The sequence below is a fragment of the Lissotriton helveticus genome, chromosome 10 (genome assembly GCF_964261635.1).
Source record: "Lissotriton helveticus chromosome 10, aLisHel1.1, whole genome shotgun sequence".
NCBI lineage: Eukaryota > Metazoa > Chordata > Amphibia > Caudata > Salamandridae > Lissotriton > Lissotriton helveticus.
Window position 1 is genome coordinate 25,055,167 of NC_136071.1, and position 26,618 is coordinate 25,081,784.

Here is a 26,618-nt window from a genome sequence, read left to right on the forward strand (position 1 = left end):
AACCACACTTCATGCCAAAGGTGGTGTCAAGGTTCCACATGAACCAGACTATACAAATACCAAGTTTCTTCCAAAAACCAGCCACTAGCGCTGGACGGGCTCTGCACACCCTAGACGCCAGAAGGGCAGTCATGCACTACATTGAGAGAACAAAAGGACACAGGAAAACAAAACCATTCTTTGTGTCCTTCGCTAACAGTTTCATGGGGAAACCTGTAACTAAAGGAACCATTGCACAATGGATCGCTCAAACAATACAGTTCTGTCACAGGTGAGCAGGACAGGAACTAGCAGAGGGGACACGCGCCCACTATACCAGGAAAAAGGGAGCCTTCCTAGCTAACACCCATTCAGGACCTATGCCTGGCGGCAACATGGGCTTCAGTGCACACGTTCACGAAGAACTACTGTGTGGATATACAGACGAACAAGGAAGCATAAGTCGGACAAAAGGTGCTTCAACACATATTCAATAACCAACGCTCATCTTCCACCCAGCTGCCACAAACATGAGAAACCGCTACAAAGTCTATGCACAACATAGTGAATCCAGAAAGATTCACGCTGCAAAACGAATAGTTTCTTACCTGTCGGTGTAGTTTTGCAGCTTGAAGATCTTTCTGGATTCACTAGCGAACACACCCACCTCCGCCAGAAAGATGAGGCTGGAGAAAAAAGGTGGTTAAAACACAGAATACTGAAACAAGACGCCTTAAAGGTTAAAGCGGTGAATAACTTAGTGGAACATTGCCATAACTTCGGTAACAGAACAAACACGAAAAAAAGAATCCGAAGATGGCGCCCAAGAGTGGGAGCTTCCGCAGGAAGCGTGCCGACATCACCGGAAATACACCAAGAGGTGAGATGCCGACGCCCACCTGGGCTACAAAAAGAAAGAAAGAAAAGACTACGATTCCGGACCCAACCACAAGACCGCGGAATAATGCACAGCATAGTGAATCCAGAAAGATCTTCAAGCTGCAAAACTACACCGACAGGTAAACTATTCGTTATGCATAGTTATACTACTGCTTGTCCACATTTTACCACCCAGTGTTATCTGGGGTGAGGTGTAGCTCCATCCTTAATCGCATGTGCATTTAATGGTTTGTTGTAGATCATTGATTCTTTGGGAAATTGTTTAGCAAGGATCATACAACATATGTTAAAAAATGTTATGTTAAATTTGATAAAGCGCGCAGCTGTCCCAGTTAAGGGGCGTCCCGGCGCCGACCATTCATTTGTACAGGAGTCATGGTGGGCTAAAAAGAAAGAGGACCTAGTTCAGAGGAAAAAGGAATGTCTTAACGGCTTTCCGAAATAATAATAGTTCGTCAATGCAGCGAATAGATACAGGCAAAGAATTCCACAATTTTGCCGCAAGTAGTCGAAAAGAGCGGCCATCAGTTTTGTAGCTTCCTACATTGCCAATCTAAATGATCCTTGCTACCAACGTTTTTTGTAAAACCTTTGTTTCCACCTTGTACAGGCCATGATTTTAGATCGAGACACCAAATGTGCAATGACATATTAGTTCCACCGGATATGCTTGGATGAAGATAGCAGAAGGTGAAGCTATCACGTTCTAATCACTCGAGCATCTACTTTGGTCTGCGTGTTTCAACCACCGTCACAAATGTTCACGTGGCTTTCCTTGGTACCGATTCAGAGCAGCTTGTCAACAGAGGCTCTGGACACAGTCAGTTCAATTAATTAGAGGGAGCAGAGAAGCGACTTGCAAGGGTTGATTTGTTGCCTCTAACTTGAATATTATATTAATGCTTTCCAAAGTCTGTTGTGTGGACTAAACACTTGTCTTTTTGTGTAGGTATGACGACGCTTGGCACAGTGACGGGTACAGTATCCTCTAGCTTGGCGGGTACTGGTGTACACACCAACGCTTCTCTTGCTACGCCCATCACCACCCTGGGAACCATTGCCACTCTCTCTAGTCAGGTCATCAATCCTGGATCCATCACAGTCTCTAATGCACAGACCACCCTCACGGCAGCCACAGGGCTTACCACCCCCACTATTACTATGCAGGTATGTTATTGAAACTTGGAATGCTCAGTCTTGTGTGCTTAACCTGGAAGTGTGCATTCACCAGTAGTAAGAGTAGTTGAATCAATGTCTACCTTCCAGCCCTAACCAAATGGAAATGCGTAGACCGCTATATATCGCACTAAGGACCAAAAAGGTTCAAGCTACCTTGAGCCAGAGCAGCTACTTCCAAGGTAAGCAAATCTGAAGATCAAGAAGAGCAGAATTTCTTCACACGCTTAAAGAGCCAGCGGAATGCAACTCCAGTATCGTAGTGTGGAAGCCTAGGGTTAGCATCCAGCTATGGGTCTTACAGATCACTTTTAATAACCATGCAGGCAAATTGTTTAAACTTTCAGATCAGAAGTAATTCAGACGCAAGGCAGCTAACGGGGACAAAGTACACCAGGCATCAATTTTGCTGAAGCATTTACAATATTTACGAAATGGTTTGGCTGTCAATTTATTTGTTTGAAGCAAATTAGACTGCATTCTTTTAAGGGGCCAGCATTTTGGGAACGCCAGGGAGTTGTTTTTTTACCACTGCTCAGTTGAGTTAGAACAGGGTTTGAATGTAGCTCTGAAGACTTCTTTCTCCACACACCCAGGCCTCTTAGTCACTTAGTGATTAGTTTTTGTTGATTTAGGGTACCTCTCTGTATAAAGATAATGTATAAAGATAATGCATTATTTAAGACGACCAATAAAATAGCAGCATGGTGGGCATTGATGCCCTTCAGTTGTGTGCTGGGCTTCGGCTCTGTATGTTTGAATGCAATGGGAGTAGATTGGTCTTTGGGGTTCGCTGCAGCTCGTGGTATTTGATTGCGGTCTGCCTCATACTAAAGGATGGTGTTGTGGTCTCTACCTCACACCGCTTTGTAGACCACATATGTGATGGCAAATGCATGGAGCGGCTACTTAATGTGATGCTCTGATCTTGGTTCGTTTCTTGCACAGGTCAAAACCCCTCTGGATGACTGACTTTTCTTCCTGGTTGCGATTGAAAATTAATATAAGATGTGGGTTTGACTAAAGTTGCTTGCATGACATCTGGACTTCTCAAAAAGCAGTGGGTGTGAGTAACGTTTAGGTTGCTAGTTTAAAAAACAGCCTATGTCTGTAGTCCTAGATCATTATTGCGTGGGCTAGGGTTTATTAAAGGAAATAAAGTTGCTGTTAGTTTGATGCCATGTTGTCAGGTGTGCACCCCTTTAGTGACCACTGCATTTAGCGCCTTGTAGTATCTGTGTCAGGCTGAGCAATAAGGCCAAAGTTTGAAGTGCTCAACTTTGTGCATGAGTTCCTTGATTTCCAGGCCTGACAGTCCACAGTGCAGCATCTGCGCTAAATTTGCATGTTCAGTTCTGGTTCCCTCTGTAAACCATAACTAAAACTTATTTAGTATAAAGATACCTTCTTACGTATTACCTATAAAATACACTTTTATAGCTCTTTGGCTTCTAGTCTTGATATGTTGAGGTTGGAAATTAAATGTCTTTTTTTTTTCTCCGTTTCTCAGTCGATCTCACAGCCCACTCAGGTTACTTTGATTTCTGCACCCAGCAACGTGGAGGGTCAAGGAGTTCATGACCTTCCTATGTCAATTCTGGCTTCTCCTACAACTGAGCACCCCACTGCTACTGTTACAATCGCAGATTCCGGGCATGGAGACCAGCCAGGCACTGTAACCCTTGTATGTTCTAATCCACCCTGTGAGACCCATGAAACCGGCACCACCAACACTGCTACCACATCAGTTGTTGCCAATATAGGAAACCTAGTGCAGCAGCAAGGAATGATCCAATTTGTCTGTGCCAACCCGCCTTTTGATACTCAAACTGGCACGTTTGTGACTCAGCAGAATGGCACTGTAGTCCGTGTGTGCTCAAATCCTCCGTGTGAGACGCATGAAACACACACTACAAACACTCCCACAGTAGCCAGTTCACTTCTAAACTCTGGCCAGACTGGCACAGTGCAGCGCGTTTGCTCCAATCCTCCTTGTGAGACGCATGAGACAAACACAACCCCCACTGCCACAACTGCAACTGCTAACATGGGTACTGGACAGTCTGCTACTCTTCAGCAAGTGTGTTCTAATCCTCCGTGTGAGACACATGAGACTAACACGACCCACACGCCAACCACTGCAAGGTCAAACATGGGCAATCTACCATCTGAGAACATACAGAGAACAAATACAAACCCACCATGCGAAACCCACCAGACTAGCTCCACTAGTACAACTATGACCGCTTCTGCTAGTAGCAGCATGAGCCAGTCCAGCAATCCGACACAGCTTGCTCATGCTGTCTCAGAAATCAGTGACCACAAAGATGCAAAGGCAATGTCCACTAGTCCAAGATCAGAGACTCTAAAAACTAAAACGACACACACACCGACCACTGCAAAGTCTAACATCGGTACGGGACTGTCTGAAAACGTTCGGCTTGGTGAGCACCCTCCCTGTGAGACGCATCAAACTAACTCCACCAGTACCACAATGAGTGTGTCTGCTGATGGTGAGGAGTCCTCTGAACTTCCTGAGACTCACACGAGCAATGTTAAGACAGCCTGTTCCGACCCTCCGTGTGAAACACAGGAGACCACCACGACCCAAACACCTACCACAGTAAAGTCCACCACTGGCACAGTTACGCCGGAGGATGTGCAGAGGCCATGTCACACTCTTGAGACTAGTTCCACCAACACAACCATGACTGCTACAGCAGGAACAGACAAAGGACAATCTGGTCCACTTCAGCAGGTATGCTCCAATCCTCCGTGTGAAACCCATGAGACCCATACCACCAACACTTCGACAACAGCAACTTCTAACATCAGTACAGAGCCGCCTGGAACAGGTCAGTCCGGATCCGTTCAACAAGTGTGCTCCAATCCTCCCTGTGAGACCCACGAGACTCAAACTACCAACACCTCAACCACAGCAACATCTAGCATTGGAGGTGATGCACCACAGCCACCTGCTACCCTGCAGCCACGTGTGTGTTCTAACCCGCCCTGTGAAACACACGAGACTGGAACTACACAAACATCCACCACTGTGACATCAAACATGGTGGTAAACCAAGGTGAGTCCTACTCTTTGTATAGCACATGAACGAAATCTCAGTTGAAGGTACTTTTTAAAGGGTTGCACTAGAATTGTGAATAACCTGCTAGGTTCAGTAATGTGCCTTTGAAAGGGGTGTGATGGCAGTTCAGAGGTAAATATTTTGGCACAGCTTTGTGTGGCAATGCTAGGCATTTGACATTTCGGTTAACCCTGTTCGGATTTTTTACTGCATTAATTTTTGTGAGCGTTTTTAGAATTCCTCCAGTAAACGAGAATTACTCCGATATTGGAACTTTCTTGAATTCACATGCTTGATAATTCCCTGTCGTCGAGATAGGAGTCCCCTGGTATATCAAAACCGCAATGCAAAGTTTGCATAAACTAGAAAAACTGGCCTAGGCCCATTTCAGTTTTGTATCATTTTCATATCTTTTTGTAAAAGACTAAATCTAGGCTTTAGCCAATGGGCACACCCTACCCTCTAGAACACTCCTGAGAACCTCAGACCTTCAGATTTACTACTGCACGTTGTGCTAGAGAGTCACCACTGAGCTCTGCTCAGTTTTTTCTTGATCTACTCTTGCAAGGTTTTACTAACGTTTTCTTCAGAGTTCTGCTTATTTGGTTTCTTTAATCTACATTCCTGATGTCTGACAAGGAGAAGAGGGGTCTTTTTAGAGCCTGTGCCACCTGCTCTAAGAAAAGACTACATGTTGATGACCTTCACAGGGACTGTATCTACTGCCTGTACCCTGACCACAAGGCCAAGGATTGTAAGGTATGTTGTACCTTCTCCACCAAAGCGATGAGGGACTGTGATGGGCGTCTTCTAATGTGGCTTGAAAAGCTCAAGACCAGAAAAGAGCTTCAATCTAGTGATGCGGCTTCTTCCTAGTCTTCCAGGCGGTCTCACAAGAGGGAAAGAGCCAAACCTCATTCATCCAGTGAGCGCCCTCATAAAGCTTAAAAAAAGACCACACATGGGTCTTACAGGCATAGTCCTACAAAATCTCCTCTCTGAGGTGAAAAGGAGAGGAAAGGACTTCTTACGGAGGACAGCAAAGTAAAAAAGGTGAGGTTTTTGCTGCCTGCAACACTGTAGGAGAGTAGGGTCTGCAATCCTATGGTCACCCCAGAATTTTGCTTTTTGCTTCACTGGTTTACGACTTTCCCTGGCTGTGGGCCTGCTAATCAGACCCACAGCCTCGCTGTTCTCTCTCTAAATTGACACACATGTACTTTAGGTGCATTTACCAATTGGTACTGGGTCACTCTTTTAAGTCCTTGCACAGTGTACCATAGGTACCCAGGGCATAAGTGTACCCAAGGCCTGCCAGAGGCTGCAGCACGTATTATGCCACCCCTGGCTGGCCATCTAAACTGACACAACTGGCTGGTAACACAGCTGGGGCAAGGTGGTGTAATCACCCTTTGCTGTAGATATAGTATACCTATATCTAACCCCAAAATGGGCACACAAATTCTTATAAGTCACTCCTATGGCAGGCCTTATCAATCCTGACGGCAGAGTGCTTGGAATTATGTGAGATGGTGCTCTAGCATGAGCTGAGCCTGTCTGCAGCTTTCGGAACCATGTCCTTATAGCTGTTCCATGATAACGCTATATCATATACTCTTAAATGCATTATAATCCTCGCGGTTATTGCTAACTTTGGTATAGCATTATCAAAACATGTCGTGTAAGGTGTCATACGCTTTGGAATACTACCCCCTCGCCAGTTCTGGCGACGGGGGTAGCAGTTAAAGTTAACCCGAGCCTTAGCATCACAAAATGGATGCTGCCACCACAGACACGAGTCTGACCTCCTGCTGCTGGGAGTCCTTCCAGCAACGGAGGCCTGGACAAAGGGTTTCCTGCCTTGGGAGGTGCTAGCACCACCCCAGACAGGATTTTGTGTATTGAGGTAGGACAGGCTGAAAGGAATGAGACATGCCTGGGGCACACAAGGTGTCCCTGTGCATACCCCGGTTCAAACCAGTTGCTGGGGCACTCCAGCACGAAACCGGACAAAGGATAGGGGGTGTAACCACCCCCCTTCCTGGTCCCACCCATAGGAGGGACCTAGTCATAGTACAGCCCCCTTTAGGAGAATAAAGGTAGGAGTTGGTACCATTCCAAATTAGATTATCCTGAATTGAAACTACAAAGAAGAAACTCTGGACTTCGACGTTCTGCTCCACAGAAGACTGAAGAAAATCTCCCTTGTGGCCAAGGAGTGACCACCCTGCAACTGCAGGCACCATCAAGCGTCCTAGCGGTTCACTTTGTCGTCCTTCCTGCCGGAACCAGACCTCAGAGCCCGACGAGACCCGGACTTCCAGACCTCTCCGACCTCTACCCACATCTGCAGCACAGCTGAGATCCGTGGGTGCGACGAGACACGTGGGACCGGCCATCTTGAAGAAACTGCACTTCGCTTCCAGCACGACTTCTGAGGCACTCTCGAGTAAGTGCTTTGGGGATTGAGAAGCCCCAGCCCCGAGCAGCTCCTGCACCGAAGACCAGCCCCCCAGCATCCACGAGATCTGCGTGGGGCCCTTTTGCTTGATTGCTGCTCGACGCGTGGTCTGGTCACTTGCCGGCTGGCTAGTGGCCTCCTAGACAACGATTTCTGCAGAGAAATTTAGGGTCAGACAGTCACATCACCTAGTAAGGTGACTCATTTGATTCTTTCACATCCCCTGGACGAACGGGGCTCTGATTAAGACGATGGGCCCCTTTGGTTACCCCTGCAGTCTATTTGAGTTGCATGTAAAATGCCAAGAGGATGATTTTGAGGATGACTTTGAGGAGGGCTATGAGGAAGAATCACTATTACGTGCATCCTCAGGACTACCACCACCAGCAGTATTAGGAGAAGGTTTGTATGCCATCCTTGTTGCTTTCCAACCTGTAGATCATGCTGCCTGACTATAGGAAAATATCTCCCATCGCCTTCTGCTGTTCTGGAATGTGCTTTGTTGCCTCCTAAACATTCAGTTTCTTCCACCCCACAATTAATGGCGACATTACACACAGTGACTGCTCCGCCATCAACACCCACACCTTACCAGCACCCTGTCACCTCAGATGACCAGGAGAGGGAGCTTTCGGATCCACACAGGGAATGGGACGATTATCTTATTCCCACTCCTTAACCCTCACCAGTTCCTATAGATTTTTCACCTGAGGACATCAGTGCTTTTCATAATCTACTAGAAAGAGCAGCCAAAAGATTCAATTTGCCAATGCCAACTTCCCAAACTGAGTGTTTTCTTTATGACTTTAAAGAACCCTTCAGGAAGTCAGTGTGAGACATTCTGTAGTAGGGGATCTCTGTATAGTCATAATCTAGTGAATAGTCCCGCCCATGTGCGTGGACCCCGGAGCAATCAAAAATAATCTCTTACAGTGTCAAAAAATGCAGAAATGCATAGACACTTAAGAGAAATTTTTAAAGACAGATAATGCAGCCAAAAAGGCTACACTGTCCAGTACTTCAACTAGAAATTCCACCATAAAATCCACAAAACAGCAAAAGCCTGTACAGATTTCCATTGCTTTAACAGCAAACTCCCTCAGGAATGATAGAGAGAAGAACCTGGACAGACAAGCCCCATAGGCTGCCATTATGTGGCTTAAATAGGATACTGTGCCTTTAAGGAACCTTCCAGAACCTTCTCCCAGTATCCCAGAATGCATAGCAGGTCCAACTTAGTTTCAGTTCTTTTTTCCGGCTTCTGCAAGCAGGACCCTGGAGCATTGAGCTCTCCCTTTTCAAGGGTTTTGTTGGTGTTTTTACACTTAATTCGATTTTTGGTGCTTTTAAAGTACTTTAGTGACTTTCTTCTTGGGTTCCTGCACTCTTTTATTGTCCATGATGCCAGCATTATTTGACAAATGCCCGGAGTGCTCCAGGAAGAAGGCCAAGTCAGACCCCCATGAGGTCTGTATCCTCTGCCTTCCCTCTTCCCACATACCTGAGGACTGTGTGATCTGTAGAGGCTTCTCTGGAAGGACCCTGAAGGACAGGAGAAAAATCAGACTTCAGGGACTTGAAGAAAGAAGATTGAAGGCACGAGGTGGGTCAAGAGGGGCTCCTTCTGCTCATGCTGAGGCCTCTGGGGGGCTCCCCAGGGGCAGGAAGTCCAGCCCGCGCCCAAGATCTCCGTCTGGGTCAGTTGCGATGACCACGACGTCGAGAGGGAGGTCCACGGCCAGTTCCCGGTCTCCCCAGGGCTCTGGGTTGAGAAAACGTCGCCCGTCGACGTCGAGGGACGTGTTCCGGCCGCCGTCGAAGCCGGTGTCGATCTCCTCGTCGTCGGCGTCGGGTGGTCGACATCGGAGGACCCGGCGTCGGCGCTCGCCGTCGAGGCGACAACGCCGTTCGCCGTCAAGGACATCGTCGTCGAGGGGATCCTCGTCGTCGAGACCGCCGTCGAGACGTTCAAAGGGATCGACGTCGAGACGTTCAAAGGGATCGACGTCGAGACGTTCAAAGAGATCGACGTCGAGGCGATCCAAGAGGTCAAGGTCGAGACGTACGAAGAGGTCGCCGTCGAGGCGCCATCGCTCGTCGTCGAGGTTTCGTGGTTCGTCCATCTGGTCGGGGTCGAGACGTGGACACCGGTCGAAGAGTGAGAAACGGCCGACGCCGAAGGGCCGCTCGACGTCTAAGGATCCCCGGTCGTCGTCTGGGCACCGATCTTCAGCGTCTGGAGGCCGTAGGGACAGGCCTAGGACTGTGGGGGGCTCCCCACGGTCCGAACAGAATGATGGTTTGCCGGGAACGGCGTATTCCGAGGTTTATACCCCGAAGAAGCCTTCTGCACCTTCGCTGCCTCCTTTGCCGAAGGGTCCGCCTCCGAAGACTCCGACCCCTCCGCCAGTGCCTCCTCTGCAGGCCCCGCGTCCGGTTACTCCCCCGCCCCCGGTTCCGCCGAGGGCGGTGTCGATGCCCAAGTTTCCGACGCCACCGAAGAAGACTCCTAGGAAGCCTAAGGCTTCTGAACCAGGGAGGCCAGCGGAACGTCCGCGACCCAAGAGATCGAGGTCTCGCTCGGGGAGAAGGGACAGATCTAGGAGTGGACGTGGTTCTTCATCGAGATCCAGGCATCGCCATAGGAGGCGTAGGTCCAGGTCACGTTCTGCATCTGGGACCCGTTCTTACTCTCCCACACTGTCTGATTCGCCGGAGACTAGAGTGTCCCCGATAGACGATATAGGCACATTCCAGGAGGTTCTCCTGCGTGGAGCGGCGAAGTTGGGGATCAAGGTTGAAGCGCCTACACCTTCGACTTCGGTGATCTTTGAGACATTACATAAAAAACACATGTCTCGCCCCCTGCTGCCTCTGGTGCCGGGGCTCCTCGAGCCGGCTGAACAGCTCTTCCTGACACCGGCAGTGGTGAAGTCTGCGCCTTCCAGGCTCCTCAAAAAGTACAGAGCTCCGGACTCGGACCCAGCCTTCTTGAGAAAGGACCCGGTGCCGGATTCGGTAATTGTGACGGCGGCCCGGAAGCTTCATGCCACCTCCCCTGCATCCACGGTGCCTCCAGACAAGGAGAGCCGCTGGATCGACTCTGCTGGTCGGAAGGCGTGTGGTACGTCCTCCTCTTCGATGAAAGCTGCCAGTGACTCGGCGTTGTTGGGACGTTACGACCGTGCACTGTGGGACTCAATGGAGCAGTTTGCAGACCTCGTTCCTCGAGACCGCAAAGAGGACTTCATGGAGATCGTCCAGGAGGGGATGCTGGTCTCTAACCAGGCCATCAGCGCCGCGGCGGATATCTCCTTGCTGTCTGCGCACGGATACTGCCACGGGATTAACCAGAGATGACATGCTTGGCTCAGGTTGACGTCGCTTAAACCGGAAGCACAACAACGTGTGGCGAATCTCCCGTTTTCCGGAGATACCCTCTTCGGAAAACACGCGGATGACGAGATGGCCAGGATGAAGGCCGAGGCGGAGACCCTGACGGCGGTGGGCTTGGAGAAGCTCAGGGAGAAAAAACCCTACCGCCAGTTCCAACGGCGGTTCGGGTCGCAGGGTCGTGAAAGGGGGCAGTCTGCCGGACAACATCAGCAGCAGCAACAGCAGCAGCAGTACAGAAGGCCCTTCCAGGAACGCCAGGGGGGTAGAGGTAGACAGCAGTCCTCTACCGCTTCCAAGGGCCCGGCCGGGTCTCGACCCTGAGCTGTTACTTCCCCCTCGTCCGTTACCCGCTCCGGTGGGGGGAAGCGTTAAATTTTTTCTGGCAGAGTGGAGAAAAATTACTCAGGACAAGTGGGTGCTGAATATTGTTTGCAATGGATACAGTCTGCGTTTCACCAGCCCTCCTCCATCGATTCCTCCCGTCAGCTCGCAGTATCAACTGCGCGAGCTTCAGGCGGAGGCAGACATTCTGCTAAGGAAAAGGGCGATAGAAGACGTACCTCTGTCTCAAAGAGGAAGAGGTCTTTACTCTCGGTTCTTTCTTGTCCGCAAGAAGGACAAAAACGAGTTCAGGCCCATTCTGGATTTGCGACAGGCAAACAAGTGTATCTGCAGAGAAGTTTCGCATGCTGTCGTTGCATCAGATCTACCCTCAGCTGCAACGAGGAGATTGGATGTGTGCCATAGATCTACAGGACGCATACTTCCACGTGCCCATTGCATGCAAACACAGGAAGTTTCTGCGCTTTCAAGTCGGCACAAATCACTATCAGTACACGGTGCTGCCCTTCGGGCTGAAGTCTGCACCCAGGACATTCTCGAAATGTATGGCAGTGGTAGCAGCACACCTGCGGAAGAACAAGGTGTTTGTCTACCCGTACCTGGACGATTGGTTGATCAAGGCCTCCTCCTTCTCGGAAGCTCATGCACACTTCCAGAAGACGTGCGTTCTCTTGAACAAGCTGGGGTTGCACATCAACATGTCCAAGTCGGTCCCGATTCCGGTCTAGCGCATACAGTACTTGGGAGCCTCCATCAATACACTGTCAGCAAGCGTGTCTCCTTCGGAAGAGCGACGTTTATCACTCCTTCGGAAGGCTCAGGCTCTCATGTCTACTCCATCCACGACAGTGAGGACGGTGTCTTCTCTGCTGGGATCGATGGCCTCGTGTATCTTCCTGACGCCACATGTGCGGCTGCACATGAGACCGCTGCAGGAGTGCTTGGAGGATCAATGGGACCAGAGGAGAGGATCTTGGGACGACAAGATACGACTGTCTCTGCATGCTCTTCAGTCTCTGAAGTGGTGGTGCTCGAAGGAGAATCTCCTCAGAGGGGTTCCCTTCCACAAGGACATTCCCACACAGACTATCGTGACGGATGCTTCTCTCCAGGGCTGGGGAGCGCACTCCGGAGACCTACAAATTCAAGGGACGTGGTCCCAGATGGAGTCCACGTACCACATCAATTTCCTGGAACTCAGGGCTGTGCACTTGGCACTGAAGGCTTTTCACCCGTCCTTTCAGACCAACTCTCTGCTTGTTCAGACGGACAACACGACAACGATGTATTACCTCAACAAGCAGGGGGGCTCGAGATCGCGCACTCTGTCGCAGGAGGCGCAGGCGATCTGGCACTGGCTTCTGGCTCGAGGACTGTCGATAACGGCCACCCATCTGCCAGGTGTGCAGAATGTTCAGGCAGATGAACTGAGCGGACTCATTCAGGAAAACCACGAATGGGTCATAAACGACGAAGTACTAGGAGAAGTCTTCGCAAGGTGGGGAACTCCAGACGTGGATCTGTTCGCCACCGCCGAAAACAGCAAATGCCGAGGCTTCGCCTCCAGGTACTACCAGCCGGGGACGCTGGGGAACGCGTTATGGATCAACTGGTCGAACAGCTTTCTGTACGCTTTTCCACCAATTCCCCTGATTCCGGCGGTTCTCATCAAGCTGTCCCAGTCCAGGGCACGGATGATCCTGATTGCCCCGGAATGGCCCAGACAGTGGTGGTTCACGGACCTGCTTCACCGCTCTCTCCTTCCGCACATGAAGCTGCCGTGCAGGCCGGACCTTCTCACGAAGTTCGGGGGGCGGATGGTTCACCCCAACCTCTCGTCTTTGAGTTTGGCGGCATGGCTCCTGAAATAGTGCAATATGGCCATCTGAATCTCCCAGAGGATTGTATGGACATACTAAAGGAGGCTAAGCGACCTTCCACTAGGACGTCTTATGCTTACAAGTGGAAGAGGTTTTGCATCTGGTGCAAGTCTAAGAACTATGACCCTACGACATGCAAGGAAGATGTCATCCTTCCATATCTACTACATCTGGCGCAGTCGGGCCTTAATGTCCATTCCATTAAGGTTCATCTGGCTGCTTTGACTGCCTACAGGAAAGGCCCTTCACAGACTTCCTTCTTCCAGATCCCTGTGATCAAAGATTTTTTGGAAGGCTTGAAGAAAGTGTTCCCTCCTGTCAGGCTTCCTTCGCCTTCGTGGGACTTGAATGTGGTGCTGTCCAGATTGATGAAGGAGCCTTTTGAACCCATTCATAAGGCTTCGTTGCAGCACCTGTCCTGGAAGGCGGCGTTCCTCGTGGCCATTACATCGGCCCGCAGGGTGAGTGAGATTCAGGCATTGTGTTGCCAAGAACCTTATACTGTGTTTCATGCTGCTAAGGTTGTTATGCGTACTCACCCTAAATTTCTTCCCAAGGTTGTTTCTGATTTTCATATCAATCAGACTATCACTTTGCCTACGTTCTTTCAGAATCCGTCATCTCCAGCGGAAAGGTCTTTACATTCCCTGGATGTGAGGAGGGTGCTGAAGTTTTATCTTGATAAGACTAAAGATATTCGTAGGTCTGACCAATTGTTCATTAATTATGGCTCAGTCAGGACAGGTCTTGCTACCTCTAAACAGTCCATTTCTAGGTGGATTGTGTCCTGTATACAATTGTGTTACTGCAAAGCTAATAAGACCTTAGGGGGTAAACCTAAGGCTCATTCCACCAGAGGCAAAGCTGCCACGACAGCTATGCTTCGCAATGTTCCCTTTGCAGAGATCTGCAAGGCGGCCACTTGGAAGTCGGTCCATACCGTTGCTAAGCATTACTGCCTGGACACTGATGCCAGGGCAGACGCTCAGGTTGGGCAGGCTTCGCTGCGGAATTTGTTCGCACAATAGTGGCGTAATTTTCATATTCTCCACCGCCGCTTGATGTGGGGATGGGCTTGCCATTCTATTCACTAGATTATGACTATACACAGAGATCCCCTACTACAGAAGGAGTAGTTTCTGTCCTGTAACTCCAGTTCTGTAGTAGGGGTATCTCTGTTATAGTCATAAGCGCCCGCCCTCCTCCCCGGTGGAGATTTGTTCAGGTACATAATGCTACAGGTCTGGCGTTTTTACGCCTTCAAAAAGAACTGCAACTAAGTTGGACCTGCTATGCATTCTGGGATACTGGGAGAAGGTTCTGGAAGGTTCCTTAAAGGCACAGTATCCTATTTAAGCCACATAATGGCAGCCTATGGGGCTTGTCTGTCCAGGTTCTTCTCTCTATCATTCCTGAGGGAGTTTGCTGTTAAAGCAATGGAAATCTGTACAGGCTTTTGCTGTTTTGTGGATTTTATGGTGGAATTTCTAGTTGAAGTACTGGACAGTGTAGCCTTTTTGGCTGCATTATCTGTCTTTAAAAATTCCTATTAAGTGTCTATGCATTTCTGCATTTTTTGACACTGTAAGATTATTTTTGATTGCTCCGGGGTCCACGCACATGGGCGGGACTATTCACTAGATTATGACTATAACAGAGATACCCCTACTACAGAACTGGAGTTACAGGACCGAAACTACTCCTTCCTTTTGTTGGTTACATATGGGAGGAGGGCCTTTAAGGCATTGCATTTTTCCTCTCCAGTTGTAGGAGAGTTTACGTTTCTACATTTACATGATTGACATTCAGGTTTAAAAATCAGCTTGGAATTTCAAGGCCAACCACTTTTTGGTGGGGTTAGTTTGTCTTTTTACACTGCAAGCCTCAACTACTTTTACAAGTTAATAGCTGGTTTCTTTATTAGATTTTTTTTATGCCTTTGGTGTTGGTCTTCATGTCCTACAGCAAGCTTTTCACTCATTTGTGATGTTTGAAGCCGTTCTAGCATGGTCAGTGTGAAACCGTTGTAAACACATGAATTGGGAAGCATTCTCCAGGCTGTAATTTATTATTTTGAGCTCTGATATTCATGTGCTAAGAACTGTCCGTGATCCTTGTCCTTATCTTGCTACAGATCAAACCGACTCAGCAAATGGACAGAATGGGCAGGAGGCGACCTCAGTTGATAGTGGGGTTGTGGGAACCACTTGTGCTGCTGGATTGACGGAGGATGAAGCTGTGGCTTCTACAGCCTCAACTACAGTGCCAACTCTTCCAAGCAGGGCTGTTACTACAGTAACACAAGCCACTCAGTTACCGGGGCCAGCTGTTCAGGTGAGTTGGGAAGGTGCTCTGGCATTTGATTTTAAGTGCCTTTAAAACCCTCTCCCTTCCAGCTTGGGAACCATAGTAAATAAGAGTTTCAAGTGGGGATCAAGGATTATTTGTTTAGAACTGATAACCTTCCTCTCCTCCTTCTAGAACATTGCATCAATTACCCCTCCTCAAGTGCCGTCTCCTGTCCCGGCTTCTGCCATTCCTGAGCAGCCTTTGGTGCAGCTTTCCACAGAGGCGCTGGATCCTGAAGTTGAAGCTGCACTTCTGCAGCAGCAGCACGAAAGGCAACTACAGCAACAGATGCTTATGCAGCAACAGCAACAGCAGCAACTTCAACTACAGCAGCAGCAACAGTTGGAACAGCAACATCAGCTTCAGTTGAAGCAGCAGCAGCAACTTAAGCAGCAGCAGCAACTTCAGCAGCAGAGACTTCAGCAGCAGCGTCTCCAGCAGCAGCAACTGCAGCAGCAGCAGCTTCAGCAGCAACTCCAGCAGCAACAGCAGCTCATCGAGGCAGCAGCAGCTGAGCAGGCCACCCTTCAGGCAGCATTGGAAGCAGAGCAGAATCAAGAGAACGCTGTGGCTCAGCTCTCCCTGCCACAAGAGTTAATGGCGGAGGGTCAGACTGCCACGTTGATGGTTACTGGACTAACTCCGGAGGAGCTGGCAGTCACTGCTGCTGCTGAAGCTGCAGCCCATGCTGCTGCCACTGAAGATGCCCAGGCTTTAGCTATCCAAGCAGTGCTCCAAGCAGCTCAGCAAGCAGTTATGGGTAGGTCTTTCAAGCCAACACACCCTTACCAGGAGAGTGTTATAACCATGAGTGCAAAGCATTACCCTATTATTAGCTAGCTTGAAACTGAGATTGAAGTGTATTTGCTTTTCTGCCACTCTTAAGGAAAAGGATTTCATCCTTCAAAAAAGTAAAACAATAAGTTTTGGGGATCGTGATTTACAAGATCAGAAGATAATTGGCTTAAGTTTTCCAATTTTAGGGAATCCCTCTGTGTTTCCAATATGCATGTGATAAGCCAACGTCTTGTCACCAAAGTTTTAATTTTTGCATTCATTGGCATTAAAATTCCAGGCTGCCCTTTCATTTAGTGGTCCCGCGCCTCCCCCCCTAATCATTTGACGCAAAGTGAAGAGGGGAACTTGTTTGAACCAAGTCTTTCTTGAATAAGATGCTGTTCGTTTTTTTTTTTTTTTCGTTTTTTTTTTGCCTAATAGATAGCTTTTACTGGATGCATTTTCATTGCTGTAATTTCATTCAACAGCAGCTGGAGAGCCAATGGATACCTCGGAAGGAACTCATGTTGAACTCCGGCAACTGTCGACTGCCGATGGGACTACAACTATTCCCATTGTTTTGACCCAGCAGGAACTGGCTGCCCTGGTACAACATCAGCAGCAGCTTGTTGAAGCACAACAGCAGCAGCAACTCCAGCAGCAACAACAGCAGCAGCAGCACCAACAACAGCAACAGCATCAACAGCACCTCCCCACAGAAGCTCTGGCTCCAGCCGACAGCCTGAACGATCCCACTGGTGACAGTAATGGCCTGAATGAGTTGGCTAGTGCTGTAACAAATGCAGTTGCGATGCTTCCCTCTACAGCTACAGAGAGTAAGTGCTCAGCAATTGATTGCTTCCAAGGAGGTGGCGTTTTAATCTTATGCTTGTCTGAATGGGTCCTCCAACTTTATGCATCTTAACTAAATTTAGTGCAAATGTATCTTAAGAGCCACTAGAAAGGCCATTCTACTTTTGTATCTATTTTATTTATTTATTTATTTCGAAAGTTTTATATAGCGCGGACAAGATCCTTGCGGATATCAGAGCGCTTTACAAAGAATACATGGGGGAGCATAGTCAGACAGTTACATCAATAGGTTACATGGTATAAATGGTACAAATAAGTGGAAGCAAAGACAACCTGTGTTTAAAATATTACAAATAAATGGCTACAAAGTCCAACATGTGAACAATCAGACAATTCCTAAAAATAATCAAGGTTGAGTGAGAGAGTACGACGGTAGGGTGGAGGACCCGTTGGGCGGGCAGGTGTAGTTGTGTGAGGTGTTGCCGGGGCAACGAGAGGGACGAGGGCAATTGCTGCGTCTACGAGCAGGGAGTGTGGCGTGTTGGGTGAGTAAGACCGCCGGATGGGTGGGGGAGAAGATGGGAGGGGAGGTGGGTGAGGGGTGTATGGGGTGTGTGGCGTAGTGGGGGCTGAGGGTAGGAGGGGAAATGGGATTGGGAGTGGTCCTGTTGTGGGGAGGGGAAGTTATACTAAGAGAGGAGGTGAGAGGGTAGTGGGGACTGAGAATGGGGGGGGATAGGGGGGGATCCATGTTGCGATGTTGGTTTAGGTGAGAGTTGGAGAATGCACTATAGTGGCATAAATGTGCAGGGAAAACAAAAACAAACAATAGGTTACACGATGTAGGAATAGTACTAGTGATCGTATCCTAAATGTAAGAGTGTGCAGAGTAACATATAAATAGAATAGGTTACAATTTTATAGGTTATAGTGTACAACAGTGGTACTAGCGATCAACCAGATATCTATGATGGTGACACTACCTCACATATATATATATCAGAAGTGACAATAGTTAGCAAACCAGGGTAAATGAGGTAGCATTGCATTACAAAAGTTCGAAATACCGGTCGAGGAATAATGCTGCGGTAAAAAGGTGTATGAGGTAGCAATCTGTGCCTTAAAAATGATCAAAATACAGGTATAGGTAGAATACTGCAAAACTAGGCAAACGTTCTATCCGAAATGGTGTGGCAGACTGTACATCACCATGTTCAGAGTAAAGCTAGGAGTGAACTGCAATCATAGGCATCTTTCCATATATGAGGTATCATTCTGTGGATTACGCATGTTCAGAATATAGTTCAAAGTATTGTGGTACAATAATAGGCAGGCATTCTTTCTTACAAAGGAGGGTGTAGATACCTAACTGAGCCAAGTGATCAGAAGTTGTGCTTAGTCTAGAGTGTTAAATTCTAAACGAGTGATCAAAAAGAAGAAATGACTAATCCAAGATGTCCGTCCCTGAAAGAGACTAATCAGACATGTCCGCCAAATAGGTGGAATAGAGACATTAGTCCTCTGTTTGTTTCAGCTGCTTAACTAGTATAGAAGAGCAGTTCCCCTTCTCCTTCATGCAAGCAGATGAGGTGGAGATATTAGGGGGGGGGGGGGGGGGGATTTATTGTTACAAAGGAGGTAATTTAAAGTGAGCAGGCGGGTAGGAGAAATACAAATACCTCAAGTCTCTGTGTGCCCCCTGAATCCGCGCGCAGAGTCTTTCAACAGCAATGCATTGTTCCACACAGTGTCTCAGTCCTTTCCAATTTGCTGAAATTTGTGTATTGCGAGTGGTTGAACTCCATAGAATACAGTAGATCAGTTCATGGCTGCCAGTCTGTATCACTGAGAGGCGCAGCGTATGTAGACACCCGGTAACCTAAGGATCCGATGGGGGCAGGCTTCAGTCTTCAGACGCAGCGCCGCTCCGGTTGTTGATCTCAGGGCTTTCCTCAGTCGCTCCCCTGGGCAGCGGCGGCGCCCTACCCTCCGGGGGTATCCAACTCATTAGCCCGTGTCCTGTCTCCGGTGTTGTGGTGCGGTGGGGGGAGGGGGGGGGACTGCTCCCTTCTTAGCAGCCGGCGTCCTCCACCGTGGAGCGGACGGTAGGGGGGCCACTTTCAGACCTCTGGCGTCGCTCTCTGTAGTTCCTCTGCTGTGGCTTTGCTTAGCCTTCCGTAGCTTCTGGGACTATTCACTGCGAATCACTGCGGTGGAGCGGGCGGGCAGTTCCGGCACAGTAGGCTCACGGGGGGTACCCCTCTATGCTGCCGGGGGTGCCCTCTGATGCGGACTTTGTAGTTTAGGGATGAATGAGTCAGCAGCCAAGCTCCAGTGCCTTCCGCCGCCGTGTAGCGGGGGACCTCTTCCAGCCTTCTGAAATCGTCGAGCTGTCGGGAACAGGCTCCTGGGGTTTCAGCCGCCCCTGTGATGCGACACTCTACTGCCGCGGGCGGTTCCGGCACAGTGGGCTCACGGGGAGTGCCCCTCTATGTTGCCAGGGGGTGCCCTCTGATGCTACCCGATGCTGCCGTGTATGCCTTTTGGACTTTTTAGTTTAGGGATGGGTCAGCAGCCGAGCTCCAGTGCCTTCCTCCGCCGTGTAGCGGGGGACCTCTTCCAGCCCTCCGAAGTCGTCGGGCTGTCGGGAACAGGCTCCAGGAGTTTCAGCCGCCCCTGTAATGCGACACTCTACTGATGCCTAGGAGCTGGTGGCAGGGTGGTCCACAGTGTCGGCAGGGTGGTCCGCACTGTCGGCTCAGCAGGCTCCCGCGTTAGTGATGAGGGTGTCTTAGTCGGTGGTCCGGTCGCGGGGCATTTCAGGGGTCAATCCAGGTCTAATAATCAATCCAGTTTCAATCCAGTTACTCGATCCAGTTACTCTTTTGTTCCGATCTTCTTGTCAGCTTTCATTCCGTCGTGCTGGTAGGTGCTAACAGGGATAATGCCCGCATGGGATCCCCAGCACTGGGAGCTCCTCACAGGAGCTCCTACCAGACGGCCATCTTGTCTCTTCTTCTCTATTGTAAAGAATTGTTATGAATTGGGTTCAGCGGGACAGGGAGCGTAAGGCCCCAGGTATGCCTGGTGGTTTAGAACAGAGTGAGTTCGGAGGTTAAAAAAGCATGTGTAATTTTGGTATTTTTGCACCAGTGGAGGATCTTTATGTCCAAGTCTTGAGTTGCTAAGATCTTTGCAACCATTTAACGTAGTTTCTGTCAACAGAGGAAATGTTTTTTGATGGATAACTTCAAATCTCAGATTACTCGCCTTAAGAATATCTCCAGTTTACAGACTGGATCTAGAGATTTTTCTGAGCACTGCGCCTGTGCACCGATGGATACTGTATTTGGATCCTAATAGCAGAGCGACTATAAGGGCCCCTCTTCCACTCATACATTTTCTTTCCATACCCTTCACTACAGATCTGAAGCTCCGCTCCCAGTTTTCTCTTTCCCAGCATCCCAAGTCTTCTTTGGATCTGCCATGGACAATGTATGCCTTGAAAATGACAGGCTTCAAGCAATGATTCCAGGAAGCAGACTTACTCTACAGACCCATACAACATGCAGCTTTGATGCCTGTACTTTAGTCATGACTCAAACATGCAATAAATGCACCTGAAAGCAACCTGGTAGTTGGAGGTGAAACTCCACATCGCAAACATAACTGATTGTGTTTGAAAAGTAGATTCCACTCCAATTTCTGATAGCTTTTAAGGACTTTGTCCTGTGCAATGTTCCATCCCTGTTTGAAGTATTCAGTAAGTCAAAACATGCCTCTCAATCGGGTGGAAAGGTACATGGTAGTGAATCAAAAGATCTTACACCACAAACTTTTTTAGACTTGCATCCTTCAGTTGGTCCAGATGAACCCTGAATTACCTGGGCAACCATGGCCATTTCAGCAAGTGGTCTTTCAAGGGGTACTATGCAACTTCTCTTCTAGATGCTTCTGGCTCCCCATGGAGCTATTTTGCGCCTCTTGGAGCAGCAACGGGCTCCAGTTGGACTTCTGCCAGCTGGCCCTCACTTGGTGCCAGCTGACCTACGTGATCCGTTCCTGGGTCAGTTGAGATGGAGTAGTTTCTGTCCTGTAACTCCAGTTACTCCAGTATTGAAACTTTCATAGATTCACATGCCTGAATCATTCCTGAATCATTCCCCGTCGTCGAGACGGGAGTCTCCGGTATATAAAAAAGCAGTGCTTACTAGTGTAGCAAACGGAAAAGAGGCCTAGGCCAATTTCCTTTTTGCAACCCATAGCCTTTGTTATGTAAAAAAGGCCCAAACTTTTCCCTGAACCAATCCAAGCTCCTCACCCTCTAGAACACTCCTGAGAGAACCTTCTGCCCCTCAGATTTTTCTACCGCACGTTGTGCTAGGGAGTCTCCTTTGAGCTCTGCTCAAACTCTTTACTTCTACAGTATTTTGACTTGAATTTGAGGTTTCTACATCAACCATGTCTGAGAAAGAGAAAAAAGGATTATTTAGAGCTTGTTCAACCTGCTCCAAGAAAAGGCTGTGTTCGAGGCATATGGGCTGCAAATGGTACATTTATGACTAGATCGCCATCTGGTGTTGGGCTCGGATGATTGCACTTGTTTTTCTCTTGGAGAAGTCTTTGTGGTCACGGGACCGATGACTCCTCCTTTGGGTGCTAGTGCGCATGGGCATCGGCTCCATCCTTAGATTGTTTTTTTCCGCCATCGGGTTCGGATGAGGATCGAAGCGCTCCGGATCGACTTCGAGAAAAGAGGTTTTTCGGCGCGTATTCCCTTTCCAATTCGACGGTATTGTTATCGAGCGCGAGTACATTTCCATTTCGACGCGCTTCGACGTCAACAACAAAATTTCCAACTTCTACGTCGACGAGACCGGGAGGCCTATCTCGACGTAGTCCAGCCCGGAGTCCATGGAAAGGACTCCATTCAAAAAATGTCCAACGTGTGGTGCTAAGTTCCCACACAAGGACCTACACGAGGTGTGCAACCTCTGTTTATCACCTGAACACGAATCCAGGGACTGTGAAGCATGCGCGGCATTCTCCTCTAAGTCGACGATTAGAAACCGTCGAGCCCGAAGACACGAGGCGTCGAGAATGCAGTCAGAGGCCATCCCGGAGCTGTTCGAGGCCCAGCACCCTGAAGAGGAAGAAGAAAATGAGGACGATTCGGGGTCGGAAGCGGACGAGTCTGACGTCGAAGAAATCGACGTTCATCAAACCGTGAGTGACGACGTCCCTTTACCAAAAAAACGACCCCGCTCGGTGTCGACCCCGCCTTCGAGCCCGGTCAGACAACCGAAAAAAGTTTCCGACGCCCCGCCTTCGGGCTCGGCACCGAAACACTCGGCCTCCCACCATGTTGGATCCGAGAAGCAGTCCACATCGACACCGAAGCTCCATACCAATGAAAGCGCGAAGTCGAAGCATTCCATGTCGAAAACGAAACAGGCTTCGACGTCGAAGACTCCCTCGACACCGAAAATATCAGATTCGAACAAACTTTCGGTGCCGAAAACACAAATTGACAGTCAGAAGCAAAAGCGCCTTTCGGAACCAAAAACTTCGGTACCGACACAGGAGCATCAAACAGATCCAAAACAAAAGACTTTGTTTATTGATCCGCAAACTGACAAGGTGGTGACAAAACTACCTAAAAAGAGGAAGAATGAACAGTTGTACGACAAAGCTCTTCCTCCTAAGAAGAGAACAATGGGGAAAATACAACTCCTCCCCTTTCTCCACAACCTAGAGACACACCCTCTTCTCCTCTTCTTCACACTCTGCCAGCTATTCCTTTTACATCACGCCCATCTAAACCTCAAACAGATGTAGAAAGTGACACAGGGGAAGGGGAACTTCCTAGGGATGATGACGACACTGTCCCAGAAGCAGACCCATGGGAAGATTATGATTTGGTGTCAGATAATAACGACTCTGAACTATATCCCTCAAAACCTTCACCACCTGATGATAATACAGGTTTTGCACAGTTAATTAATAGGGCAGCAAAATACCACAAGGTAGATTTACATGCGGAAGCTCAAATAGAGGATTTCCTTTTAGAAACACTACCTGCTGCACAAAGAACATCAGGAACATTACCAATGCTTAAGGGTCTCCTCAATCACACATCAGAAATATTCAAAGACCCTGTGAGGGCTAGAGTACTAAACCCAAGAATTGATAAAAAATATAAGGCAGCCCCAAAGGACCCAATTTTTATCAAGGGACAAATACCTCTAGACTCGCCAGTAGTCGCAAACGCTCGTAAAAGAGCAAACTCATTAACTACAGGAGAAGCTTCTCCTCCTGACAAAGGAGTCCAAGTTAATAGATGCCTCTGGCAAAAGAGTAGCATCCCAAGCGGCAAACAGCTGGCGCATAGCTAATACGCAAGTGCTACTTGCACGTTATGATAGAGCTCATTATGATGAGTTAGAAAAACTCATTACACATCTCCCTAAAGAACATCAAAAAAGGCAGATCAACTCATACAAGAAGGAAAGATAATAACGAACACTCCCATTAAGTGCGCCTTAGACGCAGCAGACACTGCAGCAAGATCCATAAACACCAGTATCATGTTAAGAAGACATGCATGGCTCAGAGTCTCAGGGTTCAAACAAGAGATGCAAACATCCTTATTGAACCAGCCTTTTGATGGGAAAACACTTTTCGGCTAAGGCACAGGTGAGGCGTTAGAAAAGATGAAGAAAGATACAGAAACGGCTAAGTCAATGGGAGCATTGCAACAGCCAACTCAAAGGGGTTCCTTTCGTAGGTCCACCTATAGAGGCGGATCAAAGAATACAGGCACAAGCCAGCAATCAACCTCTTTTACACCAACATCACCCAAAGGTAATTCTAGAGGCAATTACAGAGGTAACAACAACAAAGGTAGAGGCCGCGGAAATAACAACAACCGCAACTCTCCTACCCCAAAACAGTGACTTCATACAGCTCCCCCCAGACCATATAACACCAGTCGGGGGACGCCTATCACAGTTCCTACCTGTCTGGGATAACATCACATCAGACAGGTGGGTGAGACAAATTATCCAACATGGTTATTGCCTGGAACTCACAGCTACCCTACCAAACAGCGTCCAATGAGTCAAGATCATCTAACACTGTTAAAACAAGAAGTACTATCACTACTACAAAAGCATGCCATAGAGAAGGTTCCACAACATCAACAGGGAACAGGGGTATACTCTCTATACTTCCTAATTCCCAAAAAAGACGGGTCGCTGAGGTCAATACTAGACCTCAGACCTCTCAATGCATACATAAATTCGGAACATTTCCACATGGTCACGCTCCAACAAGTACTTCCTTTACTGAAGAAAGGGGACTTTCTTTCTACACTGGATCTAAAAGACGCTTACTTTCATATCCCAATTCACAAAGCCCACAGAAAATACCTCAGGTTTGTTGTAGAAGGGCAACATTATCAATTCAAAGTCCTTCCGTTTGGGGTCACAACAGCACCAAGGGTGTTCACAAAGTGCCTAGCAGTGGTTGCAGCTCACCTAAGAAGACAACAAATACATGTCTTCCCTTACTTGGACGACTGGCTAATAAAAGCCAAGTCACAAGAAGAATGTCTTCAAAACACACAAAAGACAATTCTGTTGCTGCACCAGCTAGGGTAGAACTACACAAAATCCCACATGCAACCAAACAAAGTTCAACAATATCTAGGGGCTACTATAACACAAACAAAGCCAAAGTATATCCCAATCCAGTCAGGATTCAAACAATGATCTCATTGATTCAAAGATTTCAACCACAACACTCACTAACAGCACGAGTGTTCATGCAACTATTAGGGATGATGTCATCTTGCATACTGCTAATACCATATGCCAGACTACAAATGCGTCCGCTGCAAGAATGTTTAGCAACACAGTGGAATCAGGCTCAAAGTCAGATTACAGATCTGGTGTTGGTAGACGACCGCACACACCGCTCTCTGAAGTGGTGGAACACAACAAACATTTCCAAGGGGCGGTCGTTCCTAGAACCAAATCCACAAGTGATACTAACAGCGGATGCATCGCTCACCGGATGGGGAGCGCATATGGAGCAATGTACAGGGAAGATGGAGTGTACAGGAGAAAAGACTGCACATCAATCATCTAGAACTACTAGCAGTGTTTCTAGCATTAAAAGCATTTAAAATGCAGATTCTCAACAAAGCAGTCCTGATCAGAACAGACAACATGACAGCAATGTATTATATTCAAAAACGGGGGGGGACGCACTCTCTCCAACTATCCAGACTAGCGCAGGAAATTTGGAGATGGGCCATTCCTCAAAACATCTATCTGTTAGCCGAACACCTACCAGGAGTTCAAAATCAGATAGCAGACATCTTAAGCAGACAGTCAGAACAAATACACGAATGGGAACTGCACAAACAAATACTGCAGCCATTCTTCCAAAGATGGGGACAACCAGAGACAGATCTCTTTGCCACTCATCAGAACGCAAAATGCCAAAGCTTCGCATCCAGGTACCCACACCACCTGTCGCAGGGCAATGCTTTATGGATAAATTGGTCCAACAAATTTGCATACGTTTTTCCCCCTCTCCCACTAATTCCATTAGTGGTTCGAAAACTGCAACAACATTCAATGACCATGATACTAGTAGCACCCACGTGGGCACGACAGCCGTGGTTCACCACGCTCCTGCAACTCTCACAGGTGCCACACCAAAAATTAAGAATTTTACCCATGCACCTTACACAGAACCATGGAGGAATAATGCACCCAGATCCCAAACAACTGAACCTAGCGATCTGGCTCCTGAAGTCCTAGAATTTGGATACTTAGATTTACCTACAAACTGTATGGAGATCATTAAGCAAGCAAGACGTCCCATGAAAGTTACCAATACTGGGGAACCAAAGTTACAGGTAAGTAACTTGTTTTCACTATTTCACAGAATCTTGTCCCATTTGCAGTCTAGCTGTTTACCCGATACACTGCCCCAGGTTCTGGGAACAAAATAGGTCTCTAATGCTGTTCCTTTTATGTAGGCCTTGCACCATCAAACACGTTTGCTGCACCCCAGCCTGTCACAGTAGCCAGTCCCGCCAAGATGCAGGCTGCTGCCACGCTTGCCGAAGTAGCCAATGGAATTGAAACTGCTGCTGGGGTAAGTTTGTTTACAAACAGCATGCTTCTCTATATCCTTGTGCTCTCATTTGTTGTATTGTTTTGCAGCCATCCCCCACCCCATGTTTGAATGTGCCCTTAACATAAGTTTAGAAACTGTCTTTAGTCACGTCACTACCTAATAAACACACCAGCCTCTGTTGCCTAACTAAGATTCACTCATGATTGCCATATTTTCCTTGCATAAATGTGAACAGAAAAGGATCATCTTGCATTTTTTGACAACTGCCAGTGTCACAAAAACAGCCTGATTCAAGGACAGCTCCAA

General features: G+C 48.2%; 1 protein-coding gene across 1 annotated transcript in view; it reads left to right on the plus strand.

Annotated features, from left to right (window-relative positions):
* HCFC1 (host cell factor C1) overlaps positions 1-26,618 on the plus strand; it is a 167,851-nt gene that overhangs the window by 132,391 nt on the left and 8,842 nt on the right. Inside the window, exons 16-21 of the mRNA XM_078664604.1 lie at positions 1,829-2,046; positions 3,566-5,138; positions 15,355-15,554; positions 15,702-16,329; positions 16,835-17,182; positions 26,212-26,330. Of these exons, the coding sequence (XP_078520730.1) occupies positions 1,829-2,046; positions 3,566-5,138; positions 15,355-15,554; positions 15,702-16,329; positions 16,835-17,182; positions 26,212-26,330 (3,086 nt within the window). The remainder of the gene's footprint in view (positions 1-1,828; positions 2,047-3,565; positions 5,139-15,354; positions 15,555-15,701; positions 16,330-16,834; positions 17,183-26,211; positions 26,331-26,618) is intronic.